General features: G+C 32.2%; 2 protein-coding genes across 2 annotated transcripts; both read right to left on the bottom strand.

The window, feature by feature from the left end:
- Window positions 1-3,348: 3,348 nt before the first annotated feature.
- Window positions 3,349-9,556, bottom strand: LOC112512199 (long-chain-alcohol oxidase FAO2-like). Its single transcript, XM_025118064.1, has 3 exons — window positions 9,350-9,556; window positions 6,120-6,395; window positions 3,349-5,150 (listed from the first exon to the last, which is right to left on the bottom strand). The coding sequence occupies exons 1-3, from the start codon at window positions 9,554-9,556 to the stop codon at window positions 3,405-3,407; spliced, it is 2,229 nt and encodes a 742-aa protein (XP_024973832.1). The 3' UTR covers window positions 3,349-3,404.
- A 3,922-nt stretch (window positions 9,557-13,478) lies between these two features.
- LOC112513093 (glutathione gamma-glutamylcysteinyltransferase 1-like) lies at window positions 13,479-20,058 on the bottom strand. Its single transcript, XM_025119219.1, has 8 exons — window positions 19,885-20,058; window positions 19,320-19,476; window positions 18,011-18,249; window positions 17,250-17,413; window positions 16,909-16,960; window positions 15,854-16,081; window positions 14,588-15,085; window positions 13,479-13,722 (listed from the first exon to the last, which is right to left on the bottom strand). Exons 1-8 carry the CDS (start codon window positions 19,957-19,959, stop codon window positions 13,636-13,638), a joined length of 1,500 nt encoding a protein of 499 aa, XP_024974987.1. The 5' UTR covers window positions 19,960-20,058; the 3' UTR covers window positions 13,479-13,635.
- Between the last annotated feature and the right edge of the window lie 3,956 nt (window positions 20,059-24,014).

Raw genomic sequence — 24,014 nt, 5'->3', positions numbered from 1 at the left:
TATATATATATATATATATATATATATAAAATAATAATAATAAAATATATTATATTATTTTATTTTATTGATTTTTTATCTTTTTTAATAAGGTTCAAGTTCCAATGTATTGATAGGGGTGCCATTAGCACTCCCTTACTCAATCATCACAACTTAATGATTTTTGATTTTCTTTAAATAAGTGTTAGATTATTACTATTATTTTTTTATTAGTAAAAAAATATTATTATCTATATTATATTATAAAGTATTTGACAAAAACTTTTAAAAACCATTTTTTATGCATGAAGTACTGTTTATTGATACATATTACTTAAAATTCAAGATTACAAACAAAGTATGCGTAAGTACAACTTAGTAAAGCTTCATGTTTGAATTCGTGTAACTAACTGCAGATAAACATAATCTTAAAAGATAATCATCTCATTTTAATTATAAAATATTTAAAATATAATTAGGATAATTATTGAGTTCTAACAAAATACTTAACTATTATTTTAAATAAATTATTTTATTAAACCAAAAATAAATTATTTCGTTTTTAAAATTCAATTAAATCATAATAAAAAATTGAATCAAAGAAATTACACAAAAGAAAAACTTTTAAACAGTTAATTTGATACTAATATCGTTTATTTTTATCAAAATTTTATAATATCTTCAAATTTATATTTCATTAAAAAATAAAAACATTTTCTTTTTCTTAAAACCTCATAAAATCACATTATAACATTGATAGACCCAAAATATAAAACGAAACATCAAAATCAAGATGTATCCCGCTACATTATACGAGTACACATCTAATTATTATTATTATTATTATTAAAACTAAACGCTTAATAAATAAGATTACTTTTATCAAATACTACGAATTCAATTATTTAATTTTAGAAACTACATAATAAAATAAATAATTAACAGTAAATTAATATGTTTATTATTAATAAAAAACAATCTTAATATGCAATTGTAAGTTCATAATTTTACAAAACTCCCACCATTGTACAAAATATAATCTTTTTTAAAAAACTTAACGTTTTGTTAATTAATAATTAGTAAATAATGTCGGTAAATTTTATTTTACCGATATATAAAGTTGTTTTTGAAATTTAAATAGTAAACAAATTAGAATTAGAATTAAAATTTAATTTGCTTTGAAAAATATTATATTTAATTTCAAAGCTTGTCGATAACTGTTTCTATCAGATTGATGTATAAAATTTATCAGTAGTATTATCTTACCAAACAAACAATACGTATTCAATTTGTCAATAAGCAGTATTATCTTGTCAAACAAACAATACGTACACAATTTACCAACAACTTTAGGGATGTTTTGCACAAAAATGGATCGATACGTAGCGTTAGATACGTACCTAAATACCTTGAATATTGATGATGGTGGTTATCGTCAAGATCATTGAAAAAACCCATAGATTTTTGAAGATTGTATGAGGTATAAAGAATTGATTAGGAAGAGATTTTTTTAACAACACAGAATATACTAATTATATTGTATATTCACAACACAATTATTTGACCTTTTTGACTTCTCTTACATCTCATCATGCCAAAAGTTTGTAGAGTTTCACATCGGCTAGACTAAGATCATTAAAGCATATATATATATATATATATATATATATATATATATATAGTTAGGTTCCAGTAAGAATGAGAGTTAAGCTGAGAAGTGTAAGATGAGATCTGCACCATTGGATGCACATTAGGATGAAATGCACCGTATCAAACACGATTCATAACCGGCTAATGTCATTTGTATGATGTACACATGGGCGTACAAGCAATTGAAGTTGTTTACTGGTTTCTATGCACATGTATATACCGGACAAATTACTTGTATGCACATGTGTATACCGTACAGATGAATGGTTACCAGAGTATTTCTCAATTTTGAATTTTTTTGCGGTTTTCCCATATATATATATATATATATATATAAACTCGATTTTCAGATTAAAAAAATCCTTACGCAAATTTGTGTATTTGCGTAACGATTTTTTTCCTTTTTCTTTTTAATTTCAAAATAGGTTGTACAACATTTGCTTAAAATCTTGCTAAAATGGGAATTCGGTTCCAAAAGTAGCTAAAAAGTGAATTTGGTTCGGAAGATTGGTTATTTTAGTCAATTTCCCCAAATGATGCCGCCACTTGGAAAAAAAAAAAGATCTGCCTTTGACTTATAGCTTCTCTATACAATGTTTCGAAACAAAACCCATATTAAAAAAAAAAAATACTAACTTTGCGGTTGCAGGCCAGCTCTGACAAATAAAGGCTAGGCCTTAGGGCTCTTCCCCATAGGTCGCTAGTTTGAGTTTGGCCATGGAGGATTTTCCAGCATACAACATGCAAGCTGACCCATATACTCACAGTTACAAAAAGAACTTTGTTTACCATAATCGAAGCATGATATTGAATATATGGAATTCTGGATTGATGCATGTTGTAAGCTAGGGGTGTTTGTGGTTCGGTTTGGGTGGTTTAACACCCCCCACCCCCAAAACCAGAAATCAAACCGCAAGGGTAGTTTAGGAAATTTTCCAAAATGGGCGGTTTGGAATCAAGTGATCAAACCAGACACCAAAGGCGGTTTAAGGGCTGTATATCAAACACTTACCCGGTAAATGCTAACCGGTAAAATCTAGCACTAGTATGTACTTACCGGGTAAGATTTTAGTCCACCAAAACGACATAGCATACAATAATTTACCCGGTAAGCGCTTACCGTGACAATTTATGTGCGTTTTCACTTTATGAATACCGGTTTACTGCTTTTCATGGGTTTTACTGGGCAAGCGAAAATTGGAGAGCGTTGAAGGAGTTAGAGAAAGCCGCAAAGGTGTACTGGAATGCCAAAGATCGGCTTCTGCCTCGGGTATGCATATGCGTAAATGACAAATTTACCCTTAACGATAGATAGAGTGATAATTTCTCCGTCTCGTTAACTAAAAGGGTAGAGGTGGAAAGTAGACAAACACAAATTAAAATAGAAATGTGGAGAGTTTAATGTTGTTGGTTTGTGAATGCAGACGGTCAAGCTTGATATGAACATCGAAACCGACCTTGCGTACGCGCTCAAGGTTCGGGAATGCCCAGAACTCGTGTTTTTGAGAGGAAACCGAATCCTTTACCGGGAATCACGTAAGACAGTTGTTGGTTGTTAGTTGTGTTGTGGTTGGAGGATTTTTGATGATCGCACATTTTTACTACAAAGCGAAAAAACCTTCATGGATGAAAGATGCAAACATGTATTCATTTCATCATTTGTTTTATTTATGTATCGAGTCCTGATAGTGATCGTAGATATGATTTAATACAAATGAAACCGAGCAGCAGCAATAGCTCGATTATTCCTCCTCTGTTGGTCGCTCGTAAACAGATCAATCGGAAAACTTTCCGTCATCCATTGCCTGAGCGATTTTCTTCGATATGCAATACGCGGTTGCTTGTATCGTGATCATCGGGTTTATGCCGATGGCAGTTGGTAGTAAACTGCCGTCACAAACAAATAAGCCTTCGGCTTCCCAGCTTTCGCCRTTTATATCCACCGAACCTTCGTTTTCATTGCATCCCATTTTACAACTCCCCATCTGTTGGGCAGAGGAATATATCATCCAGTTTTCGCCTTTCGATCTTGGGCCGCCAACCGGCCCGATGGTGTCGAGAAACTCCTCCAAATCGGCGGTTTTGATGCCTTGGCTTTTAATTCGTTGGCCGTCGTTCCGGAAAGTTCCAACTTCTTCGGCTCCGGCGGAAACGAGTATCCTCAACGCTTGCCGTAAACCGACTCTCAGATTCTCTTTGTCGGACTCGTTTATTCTGTAACTGATCTTTCCTTCTTCCGTAACTTCACCGGAGCCTTGATCTTTCACCTGTGCGAAAAGCTTCACGATTCTCGAGTATTTTACCATTTTGTCCTTGATGTCGGTGCCGGAGATCCAGGGAAACAACGATGCGAATGACGCGGGGCCCATAGCGGCAACTTGTATGATTGCCCGGGTTTCGTTTGATGTTTCTCCGGTGGACGTAACTTTATGCAGAGACGTAAGGATTTCTCCGTCATACCTTTTCCCGTCTTCTGCCCCCAGTACCGACGACTCCGGGAAGAGTCCCCAGGCTAGTAGAACGGGATGAAGGTGGAGGTTCCGGCCAATGTGGAGGTTTGTGAGCCCGCTCGAAACCATCAACGGCGGCGTCAAGAGGGAACCGCCGGCAGAAACCGTCACTCGTGCCTCGAACCGGAGTTTTCTGGTAATGGTGCTGCTTTCAGCGGTGGCGATCACAGCTCGACATCTTTTCCGGGGGTTTCCGTCTTCGAATACGAACCGCTCTGCTTTGCAACCGGTGAATATCACAGCACGGTCTCCGACAGCATCGACAAGCCAGGTGGAATCAACGCCTTTCTTGTCTCTCGTTTTACAACCGCAAGAACAAGAACCACAATAATGATCCTCCGACGAGTTTCTAGGAATCGCCTCAGCCGTCAACCCAAGATTCCGACAGCCTTGCCGGAGAATTTTGTTCTGAAATCCTTCCTCGGTACAGTTCTCGATCACACCAATTCTCTTGCAGACAACTTCCATTGCCGATCGGTAATCAGAGGTCCCAAACATAGGGATGTTTTTATCCACCGCCCAATCCTCAAGAACATCCTCCGGCGTCTTGATAGCGGCCGCCCAGTTCATGGCGGAGCCGCCACCAAGAGTTGACCCTGCTAAAATCGTAAACTTCCCATCGACGGTCGAAAGTACGCCACCGTTTTCACATAGTTCATTCATGGGTGGCCCTTCAAGAAGTGAGTAATCTTCAGGGACATAATAGTGACCTTTCTCGAGCACCACCACTTTTTGGCCGGAGTTAGCAAGAACTGCGGCGGCAACACCGCCGCCGCAACCGGAGCCGACGATTACGACGTCACATTTGATGCTGTAAACTCCATTAATGGCATCTTCTGCAACTTCTAGACCTTTTGATTTGACCAATTCCATGAAGGTTGAATCACTTTCTTTCCCAGTTTCCACAATGCCCTTCTCAAGTGGTCTCTCTTTTCGGGTCGTGGCTGATTTGGGGGGTTCGGTTTGGTACCCGATGGCGTCCCAAAAGGGGTTTTCTGAATTTTCATCCCTCTAACAAGAAATAGTTAGTAATTAGTACATAACTAGGAGGGTATTTGTCTAATGCATTGAAATATATTTTTATTTTAATGTTTCGTTTTATTTTTTATTCATGTCGATATAATACAAATTTATGTGGTTTTGAGAAAGCGATAATGTTTTTATTTTTGAATAAAATATAAATTTGAAAATATCATATAAAATTTGTAAAAAAATATATCAATATTAGTATCAAATTATCTGATTAAAAGTTTTTGTTTGTTTGTTTTTTTTAATTCAAATTTTTTATAATTTAATTTAACGTAACGCAATAACTTAATTTAGGTTTAATTATATTTTTTTATAAAGATAATAATTAAATATTTTATTAGAACTCAATAATTATTCTAATTATATTTTATTTTAATATATTCCTCAAAAATCTTTTTCAAAAATATAAAAGAGGATGAAATTATTCAAATTTGGAGATTTCTCAAAAAATAATTGCTAACGAAGGAAAAATTCATTTTACTAACGAGATTATTTGAATTTAAATGTTTAGAAAGAAGAAATAATATTTTATGAGTTATTTTGGATATTTTAATTATATAATTAATAGTGTAGTGTAATCTAAGATAGAAAATCTGTTGTAGATGAAGGTAACTTTTTTGGAGAATCTGTTAAAGATGTTATTAACCATTTTTTAAGGGAACTCTTATTTTAACCGGAATTTACGCAAATGTCTTGTGTATTTGTGTAAAGCTTATTTTCAGATAAAAAGGAAAAAAGAAAAATTTGCATGAGGAATTAAGCGTCAACATTTGCGTATCCCCATTTATGTAAAGATTTTTTTTCATAAAAAAATTCGTTTTACGCATTTACATAAATTATGGTTAAAATAAGAATTTGGTTTGCAAAAAGGTGAATTTAGTTGGATATATGAAAGAGAGTAGAAAAGAGCTTTTGGGTCCCTTAGTTGAGATTTGAAGGTGAAGAACTTACCAAAGAGAAGAAAACGGATAAGCACATAGGCTTAAGCGCCCAAAAGACGAGTCTGAGAGGAATGAAACTTGATTGCGTACATGACCATTTTTGAAGAACTTTTTCTCTTTTTTCCAAATGCAAATCTGAGAAGCTGTGAAGAAATGGCCATTTGGTGTCAAAAGAAAGAAATCCGCAAAGCAAAAGGGTCCCCAATTTGGTTGAAAGTAGCATTAGAACCAATTTCACCAAGAACATTCCATCGGATGGATATCTCTTCACCATTTTCTCTGCAACCTAACCCAAACACACTTTCTTAATTCAAAATTCAGGTAAGTAATAATTGTTATACTCCCACGTTAGCTAGACTTGACCATTTCATCCCCCTCCCTCTCTCTCTCTCTCTATGTATGTATATATATATATATATAGAGAGAGAGAGAGAGAGAGAGAGAGGATGATCATACGAGAATATTAACTATTTAATAGATCATGAAAATGGCCAAATCACGTGCAAAATTACATATTTTACATTAACGACCAAAAAAAGGTGCGCGGGCGACTTCGGCCACATCTTCAGGTCATGGGGTAAAGTTGCGTGAATCACATGTGATTTTGTACGTGATGTTAGTGTAAATCACATGTAATTCAACCATCCTATTAAATAGGTACCTTCTCTCTCTCTCTCTCTCTCTCTCTCTCTCTCTCTATATATATATATACACCCCCCCTATACATATGTGTGTTTTGTAACCCCCTTCTATCAAAGGATCTTTTGGAGTGTGGGTTCTATATATTCTTATATATGTGTGCTATGTTGTAAACCCCCTTCTAACCTTAAGGGATCTTTTGGAGGTCAATTTGTGGGGTTCTATACATTCTTACATGTTATCAAAGACCCAAGAGATACGCGAGGGCAATATGTACTCGTTTAGTCTACTCACTTGTCTTGCCCCTTTTGGATTATTTAACCTCTGTATATGTTTTAAATCCTCTTCTCTCAACAATGACTATTTTAAAGACTAATCTAGGAAGTTCCATGTATTCTCAAAATAATAATAATAACTATTAAACTTTTAATTAATTAATAAAGGCACAAACATGTATTAATTAAATACATTGAAGTTCTTTTATCTAATGCTGACGTCTAAAACTACTTGCCTCGAAAACTTTGATATATTCTCCATAATTCATCTCTGATCGACTCTTTTGATTATTTCATCCTCGCATGAATTCTATTTTTGTGTTAGAATATAGTAGAATTTCTTGTTAATTAGTTAACAAAACCACCATCTTTTAAAAAAATTACCAACTATATGAGACAGTATAATTTCTATCTATATTTAGAATAATAAAACTATAATTTTTTTTTCTTCATATTTGTTCTTTAATATATAATATTGAGTGCAAAAATCTTATGTACTCTTCTATCGCTAAAAGAATAATAAGATCTCAAACTATAACTAAAATGAGTTTTTTTTTATTTATAACATTGATGATTTCAGAAAATTTTTGTTTTAACCCTAACGATATATTTTTAAGTCTTCTTTTACGAAGAAAAGAAAGTAATGGGAGAAGGAAAATATTTTGTTCTATGAGATTTTGTAAGGAAAAAGAAAAGGAAAAAAAAATTATATTAAAATTTATTTTTATTTCATTATTTTTCTATTCCTCTCCTTTCTCTATAAAAAACACGAATAAAAAAACTTTATTTTTTTTACTTTCTTTTATTTTTCTTTTCCTTTCCCATTTTTTTTCTTTTCTTTTTCAAATTCGAGAATATGGTATAAAAATTCAAAATGGTGTTAAAAACATTAACACGAGGAAACATGAAAAACCGAACTACTTACATTGATTTACATAGTGTTACTCGAAAATCAGAAGAATTAACATTGTGACCCCAAATGATGTCATTATATGTACCAAAACTATCTCATAGGATGTTTTTGATGAATGAACAAATTGATGATGTTACATAAAAATGTTCTAGTAGATAATATTAATTTAGAAATGATTATTGATTGATTTTGCGTCTAGAAATACTCGGAAAAACAGTTTTATATGAATTCAATGTTATTTCTGATGATAAAAACAATATCATGAGAAAATATCGTACTTATTGAGAGTCCTTTTTCACATCTTGCCCAAAGCCTAAAAAATGTCAGAAACAGACCTATATATATTGCAAAAATCAAATAAGAACCACAAAAAATATAGATTTATGAGAACCGGCATAAAATACATTTTTTTAAATGATTTTTTCCCATCAAATGCAAGAATTTAAGATGTTTCATATAGTATATATGAAACAATATCTTAAATCATAGTTTTTGATAAAAAAAATTATGTAAAAAATATTTTTATATCCAATTCTCATAAATTTGTAAACTTTTTATGGTTCTCATTTGATTTTTGATATATATATATATATATATATATAAGATTGGGTTCACTTAAAACCAGTTCGTGAGACCACATAATAACAGTTGAAATTTCACAACAAAAATAATATAAAAATTATTTTACAATAGTTTACTGTGAAATTTCAAATATAAAAAGATAATCTTAAGGTCTTAAAAAAACATATTGATATCATATAATCCCAATTTCTGTTTCTTGAATAACATGTTTTCCATCCTAGATATCCATCATCCAATGCAGTTGGATAAGCTTTAGATATATAACCCTCCAATAAGAGTGTGTTTTTCTATTATGCGAGCCGACTAATTTTAAGATGACTACCTGCTTTGCAGATAGTCTGGAGTCTTCATATTTGAACTTGTGACCACGTGGATTTTTATTCCTCTTTGGATTTGAACCTGACACTTCCTGGTGGTCTTAACCTTTGGAGTCAAGCTCAAACCAATCAGACACCACCCTTGTGGTTAATAACATCGACTATTTTGATCAATTTTCACGAAAACAATTGTCATTCATATGATTACTATAAGATATTTCTTAAAAATCGTATAAGTCAGACACTTAATTAGTAATTTAAGTTAATTAAATGTTGGATCATTCATAATCATAAATCATAATCGTATAGAAACATAAGAGATTATATTTCGTAAAAATTGGAAGAACGAGTAATTTTAAGTACGATTTCTGTTCATAATTTGTCAAAATTCATTCACTGTTATGGTTGTTATTTACGATTTCTTAGTTTCGATGAAGAAGAAACCAGTAGAAATCGTCGACAAATTGATAAAAAACTGAATTAGAAAGATTAAGGAGGAGCAAAAATTCAAAACCTCTTGAGGAACAGGATGCTGAGATCCAGAAGCAGAGTAGAAGAAATTAACAGCAGATTGATTGTGGTTAGGGCTAGGGGTAGGGTTAGAAGGTACAGGAATGGGAGGGATAAAAGCTTCAGAAATGGCCGCTAATGATTGGATCTGAGAAGACGAGAAGCCATGAGTGTACTTGCTGTCACTACTTCTTCTTCCTTCTTCCGCCATTGTTGCTTCTTGTTGGTTTGCGTGCAGAATAGTGAATAGAGTTTGTTACGAGGAGGATCCTTTGAATATCTTTATATACAGGGGAGTTTGGGATGACTTATTTTAGGTTTTTTTATTTATTTATTTTATTTGACATCGATGATAAGCTAAATGCTAATGTTTGAATGAGAAAAAATAAAACTATTTATATCGGTGTCAAACCGGTAATAAGCAGTTTTTGATAAGTTAATCTTTCCTGACTTATGAAAAACTGTTTATTACCAGTTTACCATTTTAATCCTGTTTTATTAATGTTTGTTAATTATTAATCTTATTGATATAAATTTTTGTCAAAGACAATATTATAAATGATTTTACATGTTAAAAAATCAAATAAGTTAATAAACAATCCTAAACACTTCCATAAGTCAATAATATAGAAGACTGTTCTTTTTTATCGTTTTACATATATAAGCAAAACTTGTCAAACACTAAAAAACAACTTATCATCTTATTACGTTTTGGTACCGCTATAAGCTAATTCAAACACTTTTTATAAAACTCTGGTTTGATACCACATAAATTAATAAGCACTTTTACATAAAAACATAAGTTATTTCATATAAGCAATCCCAAACACCCCCTTAATTACACAACAATAAAATATGTTTCCATGCCCCATTAATTTCATTATATTATTATTAAAATTTAAAAATAAATTTTTATTTATATCTCATAAGTTAGACTGAAATAATCAATCTCTACAACTAACTATCTGGTTCATGTCGAGGAACAAAAATAAAAATGAAAATAAAAATGACAGAGAATGAAAATGAGAATAAAATTTTCATTCCCGGTTCAATCAGGAATAAAATTTTGGGCTTCTGAGAGAACGAGCCGATTATAATACCACTTTTAAAACTGAATTCCTATTTTAGCCCGTTCAAATTAAAACAGAAAAAGAATTGTTTACGTAAATAAAAATCCTTACACAAATGAGTTACGTTATATGATTATTATTTATTGAATTATATAGCAAATTGGCCGTTTACCAAACTCTTACTCAAGTAAGTGCTTATCAAGTTACATTACCTTAACGAATAAATATGTCAAGTACCAAAAATCTTACCCGGTAAGAGCGAAGACAGGGACTGAGAGTCTTACCCGGTAAGTGATAAAGACGACTTTTACCACGTTTAGCGTTTACCGAGTAAATAGTTGCATACGATGCGTTTTGGTGGACTAAAAAATTTTACCCGTTACGTAAGTGATATTATTAAATTTTGCCGTTAAACGCTTACCGGATAAGTGTTTGTAATACTATGTTTTCACAGGATAATGATATAATAATTATAAATAAATTGCAGTTTTGGTCTGTGTTTTGTTGTTTTTTTGGGATTGTATCTCTACACAATTTTTATAGCAAAAAGGTCCCTATGGTTTGCATAATTTTTCAGTTTTGGTCCTTATGGTTAACAAAAGTTTAAAAAATCTGTTTAATCAGAGGTATTTTATTGGACAGATAAAAAGTAATTAATATATATTAATTATGGGGTTTAATCATTTAATAACTCTATATATTATGATAATCATGAGAACTTTTATTTTAAAGTACTGTTTCATGTTGTAGAATAAGTTTTAGAAAACTAATTTAATAATTCAGCTCAATCAAAAAGGTTTCCAACTTTTGATTACAAGTAGGGAAAAGTCTAAAAAAACTCAATAAGTTTTCTCATTTTGAATTGTTTAAAAACATAAAGTATTGGTCATAATTAATAAGTCATAGTTATTTTCCATAAATATTCAAATCATAATAAATGAACTCTCATCATTTTAATAAATATCTCAATTGATTGGATTGCATTAATTATACAAATGTGATAAGTTGCATTTGAAACATCTTATATATATATATATATATATATATATATATATATATATAATGTAACAATAATCTACGTTATTATATCTGTTAAATTTTATCAAATCGTCAAAGTTGATTGTATTTGAACACCTGTCTATTATTTAATCATTACTTAATTATTTTTTTATTTACTCAATCATCGTAACTTAATGATTTTTGATTTTCTTTAAATAAGTGTTAAATCCGTTAACTTGTACAAATTGGGTTAAATGAACTTTGGGTAGGATTATGCATAACATATTTGTATCATATGCTTAACCAACTTGCACCTCACGAGTTTTGTATCAAAAGTTAAGTTTATACCTATATTGACATAAAATTAAGAATCTAGACTTGTAGAGTCAAAACTGTCAAATGATTAAACTTTATATATATATATATATATATATATATATATATTATTTAGTAAAAAAAATATAATTATTAAAATAATCTTGCTTAATTATTATTATTATTATTATTAAAACTAAACGCTTAATAAATAAGATTACCTTTATCAAATACTAGGAATTCGATTGTTTAATTTTTAAAACTACATAATAAAATAAATAATTAACAGCAAATTAATATGTTTTTTTAATTAAAAAAACGACCTTAATATGCAATTGTAAGTTCATAAGTTTACAAAGCTTCCACCATTGTAAAGCTTCGCTTTATTTCCCCCCAAAATATAATTTTTTTTTAAAAACTTAACGTTTTGTTAATTAATAATTAGTAAATAATGTCGGTATATTTTATTTTATCAACATATAAAGTTATTTTTGAAATTTAAATAGTAAATAAATTAGAATTATAATTTAGTGTGCTTTGAAATGTTATATTTATATTATCAAGTAATTACATAAAAAATATTATATTTAATTTCAAAGCTTGTCGATAAGTGTTTCTATCAGATTGATGTATAAAATTTATCAGTATTATCTTACCAAACAAACAATACGTATCCAGTTGTCAATAATCAGTTATCTTATCAAACAAATAATACATACACAATTTACCAATAACTTTAGGGATGTTTTTCACAAAAATGGATCGATACGTAGCGTTAGATACGTAGCGTTAGATACATAGCGTTAGATACGTACCTAAATACCTTGAATATTGATGATGGTATTTATCGTCAAGATCGTTGAAAAAAACCCATAGATTTTTGAAGATTGTATTGAGGTATAAAGAATTGATCAGGAAGAGATTCTTGTAACTACAAAGAATATAGTAATTATGTTGTATACATGTTAAAGAAGTCATCACAACACAAAGATTTGACCTTTTTGACTTCTCTTGCATCTCATCATGCCAAAAGCTTGTAGAGTTTCACATCGGCTAGACTTAGATCATTAAAACTAATATATATACATATATATAAAAAATAGGGTTTGGTTCCGATGAGAAGGAGAGTTAAGTTGAGAAACGTAAGATGAGATCTTTACCCTTAGATGCACATTAGGATGAGATGCATCAGATCAAACACGATTCATAAGCGGGTTTGAAATTAAAGGTAATCAAGGATCCAGTTCTCTTTTTATGCTTGTCACCTTAACTCTCGTTATCGCACGATTCTTCGCCTATATACAATGTAGCAACCTTTGTTCTCTCTCTTTCTCTCTCTATAAAGATTCTTAGAGAGATTCAAAAGGGTTCCACATATTCTATTATGGTATTGGTATTAGAGTCCAGGTCTAGAACCACCTAGGGACTCGATATGCTCTTCTCCTCCGTTCTTAGGCACCATCTAGGCTCCATTTTAGAGACGTGTTGGAGTTTCACATCAACCAGACACAAACCATCAAAACCTATATATATATATATATATATATATATATATATATATATATATATATATATATGTAGTAACCCCACCTCTACAGGCACTTCTGAGGGAAGTTCAAAAGGGTTCCAAATATTCTAACAAAAGCAAACCAAACGAGCACCGTGAATCCCACGTTGAGTAGGGTCTAAGAAGAGTAAGTTGTACGAAATAGTTTCTTGATATTTAGCCTAAAACACAAAGATGATGGTTTTTCTATATAAAAGTTTTTGAATTGTTACATAACCTACAAGAAAATGTTACATTCTTAATAGGCACCTCTAGCCGGTCTCGATAACAATATTCTGTACACAATTGAGTAGTATACACGAAAAATCGGCATCAAGAGTACCTCTATCAAAAACTACGCTAGAAAAGTGGCGCGCCAAAATCTTCCTCTGCCTCATCATCCTTGCATCGCTTGAGAATGTAGAGTTGACCACGCAAGTGCATAATCTGCAATATTTGATGCGTATTCATACCAGAAAATGCACGATAATAGCAAGGCATCAAGTGACAATGAAATTTCTTGCAAATTTCAAATTTCATGCGACCATTCATGTAAAACAAACCAAACAAACTCAGTAAATCTCATAAAGACATACGGTCCCCACGCCGGGGGGGNTTCTTTCTCCTTGATAGTAATGACCAAGGTAAATTGATCGAGTAAATCCCACTCGAAAGTAGGGTCTTGGGGCCCTTGAAGGGGAGGGGAGGATGTACACACGCCTTCTTCTACCCCAAGGGGTAAAGAGACTTATACCCAAATGGGATTATTCATGTAACCAAACCAAATAAACCCAATAGATCTCAAGCAGAGATAAAATGTATGCATATGTTTCCTTTACCCAAAAGGGGACTATTTGCATGAAGATCCCTAGATGGGATTATTTCACGTAACCAAACCAAATAAACCCAGTAAATCTCATTTAGAGGTAAGGGTGTAAGCAGATCTTTCCTTTACTCTACAGGGTAAAAAGACTGTTTCCATGAAGATCCTCAAACCAGAATTACTTCATGTAACCAAACCAAATAAACCCAGAAAATCTCATTAAGAGGTAGGGCCTGGGAGGTAGGATGTACGCAAACGTTTCCTTTACCTTAAAAGGTAAAAAGACTCTTTCCATGAAGATCCCCAAACAGGATTACTTCATGTAACCAAACCAAATAAACCCCGGGGTAGGGTCTGGAAGGTAGGATGTACACAGATCTTTTCTTTACCCCAAAGGGTAAAAAGATTGTTTCTGTGAAGACCTTATGACAAGATAATTCTTGTATGCTAATCAAAACTAATAATGTACAAAGCATAAGTGGATCGCACCTCTTCTTGAAGCAAAGTAGGAAGGTTGTCTATAGAAACAAGGCTACTCATTTCCTGCAAAAGCTTCTCGTCTTTGATCCCGAACCAAGTTTGTGGCGGCAATGCTAATAAAAGCACCGTGAGAACGTCATTGCTTGCCGGGTGCATCCCAATGCAACCACTTAGTCCATAGCTGTTGGACGCCCCCGAGGTTTTTGAAGATGAAGAAGGGACAAGCACGTCCACTTGTTGAATGCCGGTGCCATTGGTCACCATCCCTGAGACGACTGTAACGGATGTGTCTCCATTGGCCTTTATGCAATTCACACATGTTTCTCGGCAGCAAAATCCTTTGGCGGATCCGTTGTTTCCTTCCAAGAATCCTGCACCCTGGCAACATATGCTATCTGCGATATTGGTTAAACAAGATTCTTTGCATGAGCCCGAGTTCCCAGTAAACAGGAAATCCGTCACGTGCTTATATAGACGAATCTCTTGTACTTGTTTCAAGATCTCTTCCTACACATAGCAACACATAATATTATATCAGCACTGAGTCAAGATTGAGAGGTAAAATCATCAATTTTGCCATTCAGACGGTTGATTATCAATCAGACTGTTTTATTGGGAAAGAAAAAAACAATTTGGGGTAAAATAGTTATTTTTGCCATTTAGACTATTTATTTAGCACAAAAAAACAACCAATATATCTAAACTTAGGTGTAAAATAGTCATTTTTGCCATTTCGCTATTTATTTAGCACAAAAAACAAACAATATATCTAAACCAAGGGGTAAAATAGTCATTTTTGCCATTTAGACTATTTATTTAGCACATAAAAAAACAATTTATCTAAACTGGGGTAAATTTTGGTCATTTTTGCCTTTCAGACGGTTATTGAAATAAAACAACAATTCATCTAAACTAAAGGGTAGAATGGTCATTTTTGCCATTAAAACTGTTTATTGAAAAAACAACAATTTGTCTAAATTTAGGGGTAAAATGGTCAATTCTCCATTTAGACCGTTTATTCAGCACAAAAAACAAACAATTTATCTAAACTAAGGGGTAACATTTCGTCATTTTTGCGATTCAGACTGTTCGTTTGAAAAGAAAAACAATTTATCCAAATCAAAGGATAAAATGTCATTTTTGCCGTTACAGACTGTTTAGCGTCACTTTGACCGTTTGTTTCAACATAGAAAACAAACCACAGTTTATCTAAATCACTTGTGAAGTGAGTATCATGGTGGTGGTGTTTTGTTAGTTCAAGATTATACAAGATACCTTGACGGCAAGCCTTTCTTTCTCTTCGGAACTTAGACTTTGACCACCATCTTCTCGTTGCCTAACTTCCGCTACCCACTTGATAAATTCAAGAAACTTTGATGGGAGAGAATTGAAAACGATCGAGAGAACATCCTTCACATCTTTTACATCCTTACAACTTAACAATGTTGGAACATCTTCAACCAAATACTTTGCAATCTTGATCCAGCTCTCATGCTTACAACTCTGCAACAAAATTCACCAAAATAACACTGAGCTCCCATTTCATGCATTGTGAATATGGATCTCAATAACGTAAAATTATAGGGTCTAGGGAGGGTAAAATGTAAGTCATGACCTAACGGGTTTTCTTTTTAATCCATAACCTTTCTGACAGGTTTAAGAATGCAACTGCTTAACTAAAGAATGCCACTTCCATACACAAAAATGCCTAGAAACCTATAAGAAGGTCATGGTTTTAAAAGACACTTGTCGGGAGGTCATTTAGCTAAATAACCCTAAAAAATGTATGCAGACCTTTCCTCTACCTCAAGGGTTAACATCGTGGACCCAAAAGTTTTGCTGAACGGGTCCATGCTTAAGGTGGACAAAAGGCCCGCAAAGTCGCCCGATGTGTTTTCAACCGAATTCATTGTTTCGAGGGATTTTTTAAAAGTTTTTTGGTTGATTTCTTTGGATTTTTCTACTTTTTTAGTTGATTTCAATAGACTTTTTTGTTTTTTTGGTTGATTTCGAGGGACTTTTTTGGTTTTTTGATCGATGTTCCTTGGATTTTCTAATATCCCTGAGCACCCCTAGAAGTTAAGTGGGTGCACCTTTCACACACCCCATAAAAATCTACTTGTGAAAATCAGTTGAGCAGGTGCATGGGAGCCCACTCAAGCCTTCATAGGTCCGCCACTGCTAACTAATTCTAATCTTACCAGTGATAAATGCATATATACGATCCCGGAGTATTCTTTGGAGTTGTGTAAAATTCTAGCAAAAATACCATGTAATCAGATAGTAAAACAGGTAAATCGCTGCTTGAGATATTAATGACATGTGCATACCAGGGTATAAAGTAGAGCCGGTGACCGGTGAAGCCTGGATATTAGCATGAATCTGCAATGGATAAAAAATTAATCACGAGCACAAACCAAGAGAAAGCTAATAAAATATCAGTAGAAACGCAAGAAAAAACCACTTTGTTACACTTTTCACAAACCGTGGGTCTTCACGGAAAATGATGCTCAAATTTTGAGATCGAGGTCAGGTCTGTGTACATCTTACCCTCCTCTAAGGTGGGATATACTAGGTTCGTTTGGTTTGGTTAAGGAACACCCTATCTAGTGTCTACACACGTTGCAACACATAATTCACTGTGAGAAAGAAAATTTTGCGTCAAATTTACCCTCTACGAAATCCACTTGCTTGATCAAAGGTATCCATGGCTTCCCACAGGAGTGTAAGTGGAACCCAATGAGGAGGATACTTAAAGCGCGCAACATCCAAAATTAACACCATGTCCCTTTTGGCATGATAGCCACCGATAGGTGAAAAATGTCCACTACCTGTCTGCACTATAAATAAAATTAAGAAAAACACTTTCATGAGACATTACAACAACAAAATTGGCTTTATAGGACACCAAATAAGTGTAAGGGGCTGTTTGGTTGGTTTTCCATTAAGTCCTGTATCGATAAGTTGTATGTGTGGATCAATATGTCTGTATAAATCTTTGTATAAGATTGGGAAGGTTTTTGTTTGGGAAGATTCTTTCATGTATGGAATGAGCTAGTTTCTTAATAAGAGGGGCAGGTTGGAAAAAACTTGGTTTTCTGCATAAAGCTCCCCCTAGTAGCTTACTAAATAAGCCACTTTCTACAATCTATATCATTAAGCCACGACCAAACGGTCATGCATAGCTGACCGAATAAGCTGTGAGTCCCATTAAGTTCATTAAACTGCTAACAAACAAGCTCCAACTGTCCTAAATAGACTGCTTATTAGGACTAGAATTTATAGAACCAAACAATTGTGCATTCTATGTAAAGGTGTTACAATAAGTTGATAGGACACTTTTTGGCGTTCGAACAACAGACTCTATAATATAAAAATGATATATAACACAATTGGAGTAAAAATAAAGAAACGTTAGAGCTTAAAACTAGCCTGTTTAAAAGTCCCTCTGTTATATGATGAGATCACATGACAATCATCAGAAGTGGAGCATGCGATCACATGCCTTCGGAAATCATCAAGATTGCTTTGATTTGTGCGAAAAGCTTCGACTTTTGCTCCAGCACAGTGAGCCAAGCACACAACCTTCCCAAAGGAAATGCCTTCGGCTTTAATCTTTTCCAAAGGCTCACAGCAGTCTAGCATCGATTCATCGAACCACCTCCATGGACCTGTAAATAACAGCAAATGAAAAAAAGTTGTCATGAGCCAGGGGGTTGTCACAAAAACAGCCTCTTTACTCTTTAGGGTAGAGGTCAGGTCTATGTACATCTCACCTGGGGCAGGACCCCGCCTCTGTGTGGGATATACCGGCTAATTTGGTTTGGTATCATGAGATTGACAACTGACACATCATAGAACTGTAAAACCCGTATGTTAAAGACTGAAGTGAAGTGCAAAGAACAACCTCTATGGACAGCATAATCCCTTTTTAAACAGTCGCATACCAAGGCTATTATGGGAAACTAGCTGATAAACTAGTTGTTAGCCGGTAAAAGATAGTTGATAAGTTAAATGACAATGTAAAATGACCTAAAAGGACCTGTTGAAAAATTAATTGGAAAAATACGAGAGACATAATTGGAAAAAAGTGGAAACAATCCCCCCAGACCTTATTGAAACGCTACTTTAGGAACCTAGCTTATACATAACCAAACAGTGCTTTTTTAATAAGCTCAAAAAATAAGCTAGCCTATGGTCATCAAACATGGCCTAATACCCATACTCAAACAGCAATTGGATCTGCAAATGCCAAGATTTTGGAAACGGTTTGCTAAAGAAGATTTCGGACCAGAATGTTGATGCTATGATGAAAAACAATATTATACATACACACAGACACACACACAGACACACACACAGACACACACACACACATATATATATATATATTATTAGAGGGAGGCTCAGGGGAAAACCCCCAAAAAATAAAAACCCGAGTAACCATTCATCTAGACGGTATGCACATGTGCATACAAGTAATTGAAGTTGTCTTTTGTGCACATCTGCATGTTATGCGCATGTGCATACAAGTAATTGGAGCGGTCTTTTGTGCACGTCTGCATGTTATGCACATGTGCATACCGAAAAAATTGTTTATAATATACTTGTATGCACATGTGTGCATAGATGAATGGTTACCGGGGTGTTCCTCATTTTTTCATTTTTTTGCGGTTTGCCCTTGAAGTTGACCCTATATTATTAACTACTAAATTGCATTATGATCAAGGGTACAAGTTACCTTTCCATTTTCTCCCGGGATCAATAGAAAGTGCATTCAAGATCATGGCTAAAGTAGCCAATCCACAGTATGCAGGTTCTGATTGTGTCTGAAAATTAGAGATCAACTTAAAAAACCCTTCCATGGTTCCACCTTGAATAGCTTCTATGAACAATTGCTGCAAATTCACAACCAATGCACACATAAATATTATAACACAACTACTTTATGAGATTAAAAAGGGCCATCCATCACAATTGCTATCTTCTCCAAGTTAACATCTATTGTGTTCACTGATACCACTTGTTATGAAGTTAGAAGCAATCAGCAATGGGAATACTAAAATTATCCCAATTTTGAAGTCGAAAACTAATCCATTTGATGTCTCTAAGTTAAGAATGTAGCTCAGTTTTTGGCTATCAAGAAGTACTGTAAACAAATTCATGCCATTATCATCATAAAATCCACCAATTTGATCAACATTGAACCATTTTAGAATCAAATCGAAACCCACATATCAAATTCGGACGATCGAAAGAACAACTAAAAGGGGTAAAACAGATTGAACAGAAAACTATAAACCAACCTTTCCTTCGGAAGAAGAGAAATCGATAGCAGGAGGAGATGGAAGAACCCTCCTATACAAACCTGCCATAGCCATCAGATAGAAAATTTGGAAAGATCAGGTGAAGAATTTGATCTAGGGTTCGTGGAAAGCGTGTGTATATTGACGATCGGAACAAAACCCGCGTAATTGAACGGTTTCAAAAAGGAGATGAGAATGAGATTGCATTGTAACGATGGAATAGCATCTAATCCTTCTTTACGTCAGAATCTACAAAATCAAAATTCCAAAACAGATCTTGTTTTAAAAAGTTGACCATCATTCAAACCTTAATACTAACAAATTGAACACCAAATTCTATGCATTAATATCATCTAAAAAATGATGGAGATAATCAACAGTCAAATCACTAAAATAAACTATATCTAGCCGTTGTTGGTCAATTACTGAATGGTTTGGTATAAAATAATTAAGTGATTAGAATAATTAAAAGATTATTATGATATAGTACAAAATAAAATATAATTCTTTGTTAATTATGTACAATGAAATTAAGTCTCTTAATGGTTAAGGGAGATTCATGATACAAAATCATTCAGAGGGTTTTAAAACCATTAAAAGACAATTTTTTTTTTGTCAAACAAGATTCATCTTTTAACGATTCAGAAGTTGTCTCTTAATCAATTCTTTATTTTAAAGATTTTTTTATCATTAATTATTTATATCTATACTATATTGTTTAGTATTTAATAAAAACTTTTAAAAACCATTTTTATATGTGAAGTATTGTTTATTGATGCATATTATTTAAAATTTAATATTACAACTAAATTGTGCATAAATACAATTTATTAAAACTTCATTCTTAAGTTCATATAACTAATTGCAGTTAAACATAATCAAATACTGAATAAACATCTTATCTTAAATATAAAAATATAAAATATAGTTAAGATAATAATTGAGTTCTAACAGAATACTTAATTATTATTTTTATAAAAGATTATTTTGTTAAACTAAAAATAAATTCTTTTGTTATTAAACTTAAATTAAATTATAATAAAAAAAATTGAATTAAATAACATAAAAACCAATAACTTTTAAATAGTTAATTTGACACTAATAATTTTATGATATATTTAAATTTATATTTTATTTAAAAATAAAAACATTATTGCTTTATCTGAAAACCACATAAAACTGTATTATATTGACAGAGACAAAAAAACAAAACGAAACATTGAAATCGAGATGTATCTCACTGCATTACACGAGTACCTTCTAGTATTATTTAAACATACTATAATTTTTTATCCCAATACATTTAAAAAAAAAAACTTTACATAAAATGATATTAATTCAACTCTAATTGGTGTATTAAATAAAAAAAAACATATTTCTCTCTTCTCTCTTTAGAGTTTTAGAGATATTCTATATTTAGAGTTTTCTCCATAATTCTCTATTTTAGATAACAAGATAGAAAAGCTGTTGGAGCATTTTGCAGAACAAAAACTCATTCTTTTTCTATTTTAAAAAAGTTGTTGCAGATGCTCTGAATGATCATATAAAATGAAGACTTTGAGGAATGGAAGAATAAATCATGAAAAACCTATAACTGTACCATCTACAAGAAAAGACTTCTGTAGCTATGAGTGCTACAAACAGTCTAACGAGAGGAATGGACGCAATTGATACACCAAAGCACGAAAGCCAGATCTTTTAGAAAATGGATTTTTATTCTTTTTTGCTTTAAGGGATTCTCTGTTTTTTTTTTTTTTTTTTTGTTACAGATGAATATAATTTTTTTGATTAAAATTTTGACTTTTGATTCTACATTTCGGAGATCCTGTTGAAAATGCTGTAACTCAATTGGGGATTGGTTTGTTTGTAATTATTAGAATTTTACCAGTTAATTATTATGTAATAAGTAGAGATGGGCAAAGACCGGATTAGAAAGGGTCCTAAAAATCTTGTCCCGTTAATAGTCTGATCAAAAGCAGTCTTAAAAAACACCGAGCCTATCGAAAAATGTTCGAATTTGGTTTTTTCGAAATTACAAAATTACCATTATAGTTTTAGAAAAATGTTCGAATTTGGTTCCTTCTAATTCTCGATGTGAAGACATAGAGACAAAGGGCTGAACTTTGAATAGGAAAAAGAGGCTATTAAAAAAATTCGTTAAATGAAAGACAATTTTTGTTCTTTTATCGAATTTTTTGTGTTTTACTTATTCAAAATCGATTTTGTGATTTTGATTCTTTGTGGTCTTTGATTGGGTAAAAGATAAAAAAAAAACCCGATAAAATGACGAAATTGCCCCTCATTTAACGAAAAGTTCTGACATCAGTTCGAAGGAAGAACCAAATTTAGACGTTTTTGCAAACAACAATAACCATCTTGTAGTTTCAAAACTACAGAGACAGAAAGTGTTCTTTTCCACAAATCGTGAGGATTGTTTCATTGAGTAAGCATTTACCAGGAAAAGTTATCATCTTACTTCCCTTATCGGATAACATTCTCATCCATCAAAATAGATTGTTTGTAAGCTTTTTTGCCTTGTAAGTTCATATTGGGTAAGAGTCTTCTTCCTCGTTACCAGACAAGATTCTTGATTCTTGGTATGCTCATCTGTTAAGGTAAATGACGCTCAGTAGTCACTTACCCGATACGCTTTTCATAAACAACCCCTTGATCTTTTCCCCTATACAGACTTTGTCTAATCATAAAAAAACCAGTCCTCCTCCAAAAAGCTTTGGACCAGTTACAAATTGACAGTTGGTCTGGCTTGATACCATCGTGGTCTGGTCCAGACCAAAATATCAGCTTTTTTATAATGGGTTTTAAATATAAAAAATCTAAAATATTTCATATTTAAAGATGTTGACATGTGATTTTTATTATCAAGATGGTACTTTTAGAGTAAATTACAAGTTTTGCTTTTGAGGTTTACATAACTTCTGGTGTGAGGAACCATTTTTAAATAAAAATAAAAATTATAAAACAATATTTTTATATTAATTAAAAATTATATTCCATTTTTCAAGATTTCATTAAATTTGGAATATGAAAAATTGTAGTTTACTCTACTTTTTAATTCCTTTTTAACTGAATAATTTTTAGATAGCGAATAATGATCTAAAAGAAGGATTGTTGACTTTATCACGTTGATTTATGGAGTTAAAAATGTACGAGATAGTAATTTATTTTTATAAAAATAATAATTATAGCATTGTATTTTCAGTGTTTTTATTATAACAATATATTTTTAAAATATTTTTTTATTTGAGGATTGTACTTTTAAAATTTTACCTGTTATAACATTGGATAACATGTTACTTTTTTAATAGGTTTTTCTTTGTTGACGTGTCAAACTTAAAATGACACGAAAGCTACATAGGATAACCTGTTACACATGTGAAATGCACGAAATAGCAATCTACTTTTACAAAAAAAAAAATTAGTATAATATTATACTTTCAGTTTTTCTTATTACAACAATATACTTTCAAAATATATTTTATTAGGACATCGTACTTTTAAAAATTTACCCGTTATAGTATTGGGTATACGAGTCAGAATGGGTTCACAAAGGGGTGTTAAAAAGGTAATATGAAATCTGTGAGTTTATACTAATTTTATATATTAATTGCATACTAATTTGATCACTAATTTGATCATGAACGATCTCAAGTGAAATCACGACCAAAGTTCATCCCGAAAAAAAGGAGGCCAAGTGAAAAGATAACTTTGAACAACCTACGAAAAAAATACTGTTGAGAAAGAAGGAGAAAGTAATAGTTATGAAAAGACGGTTCCACTTGATTAAATATCATTGTTAGAAGAATGTGAATAGGATGAGTTTTTTTTTAAAGATGTTCCACTTGTTCAGTTTTTGGCATTACAAAGTAAGTCATGAAATTTACGATGAACTCGAAAAACGAGTATTTTTTATTAATATTTTTATACGTGAAATAGTGATATTTTGTAAACATGTTTAATTTCTGATATTATAGTTTTTGTGTAAACATATTTGATTAAATTTACAATGTTTAAATGATAAAAATATTAAAACTAAAAGTACAATTGTTGTAATATAAATTGGTGATGTTATAATAAAGAAACTTTGAAAGTACAATACTATAATAAGAAAT

This window comes from Cynara cardunculus (assembly GCF_001531365.2).
Source record: "Cynara cardunculus var. scolymus isolate 2C chromosome LG 5, CcrdV1, whole genome shotgun sequence".
Taxonomy (NCBI): domain Eukaryota; kingdom Viridiplantae; phylum Streptophyta; class Magnoliopsida; order Asterales; family Asteraceae; genus Cynara; species Cynara cardunculus.
Note: the sequence above shows the minus strand (reverse complement) of the source record. Positions and strands in the feature narration are given on the sequence as shown.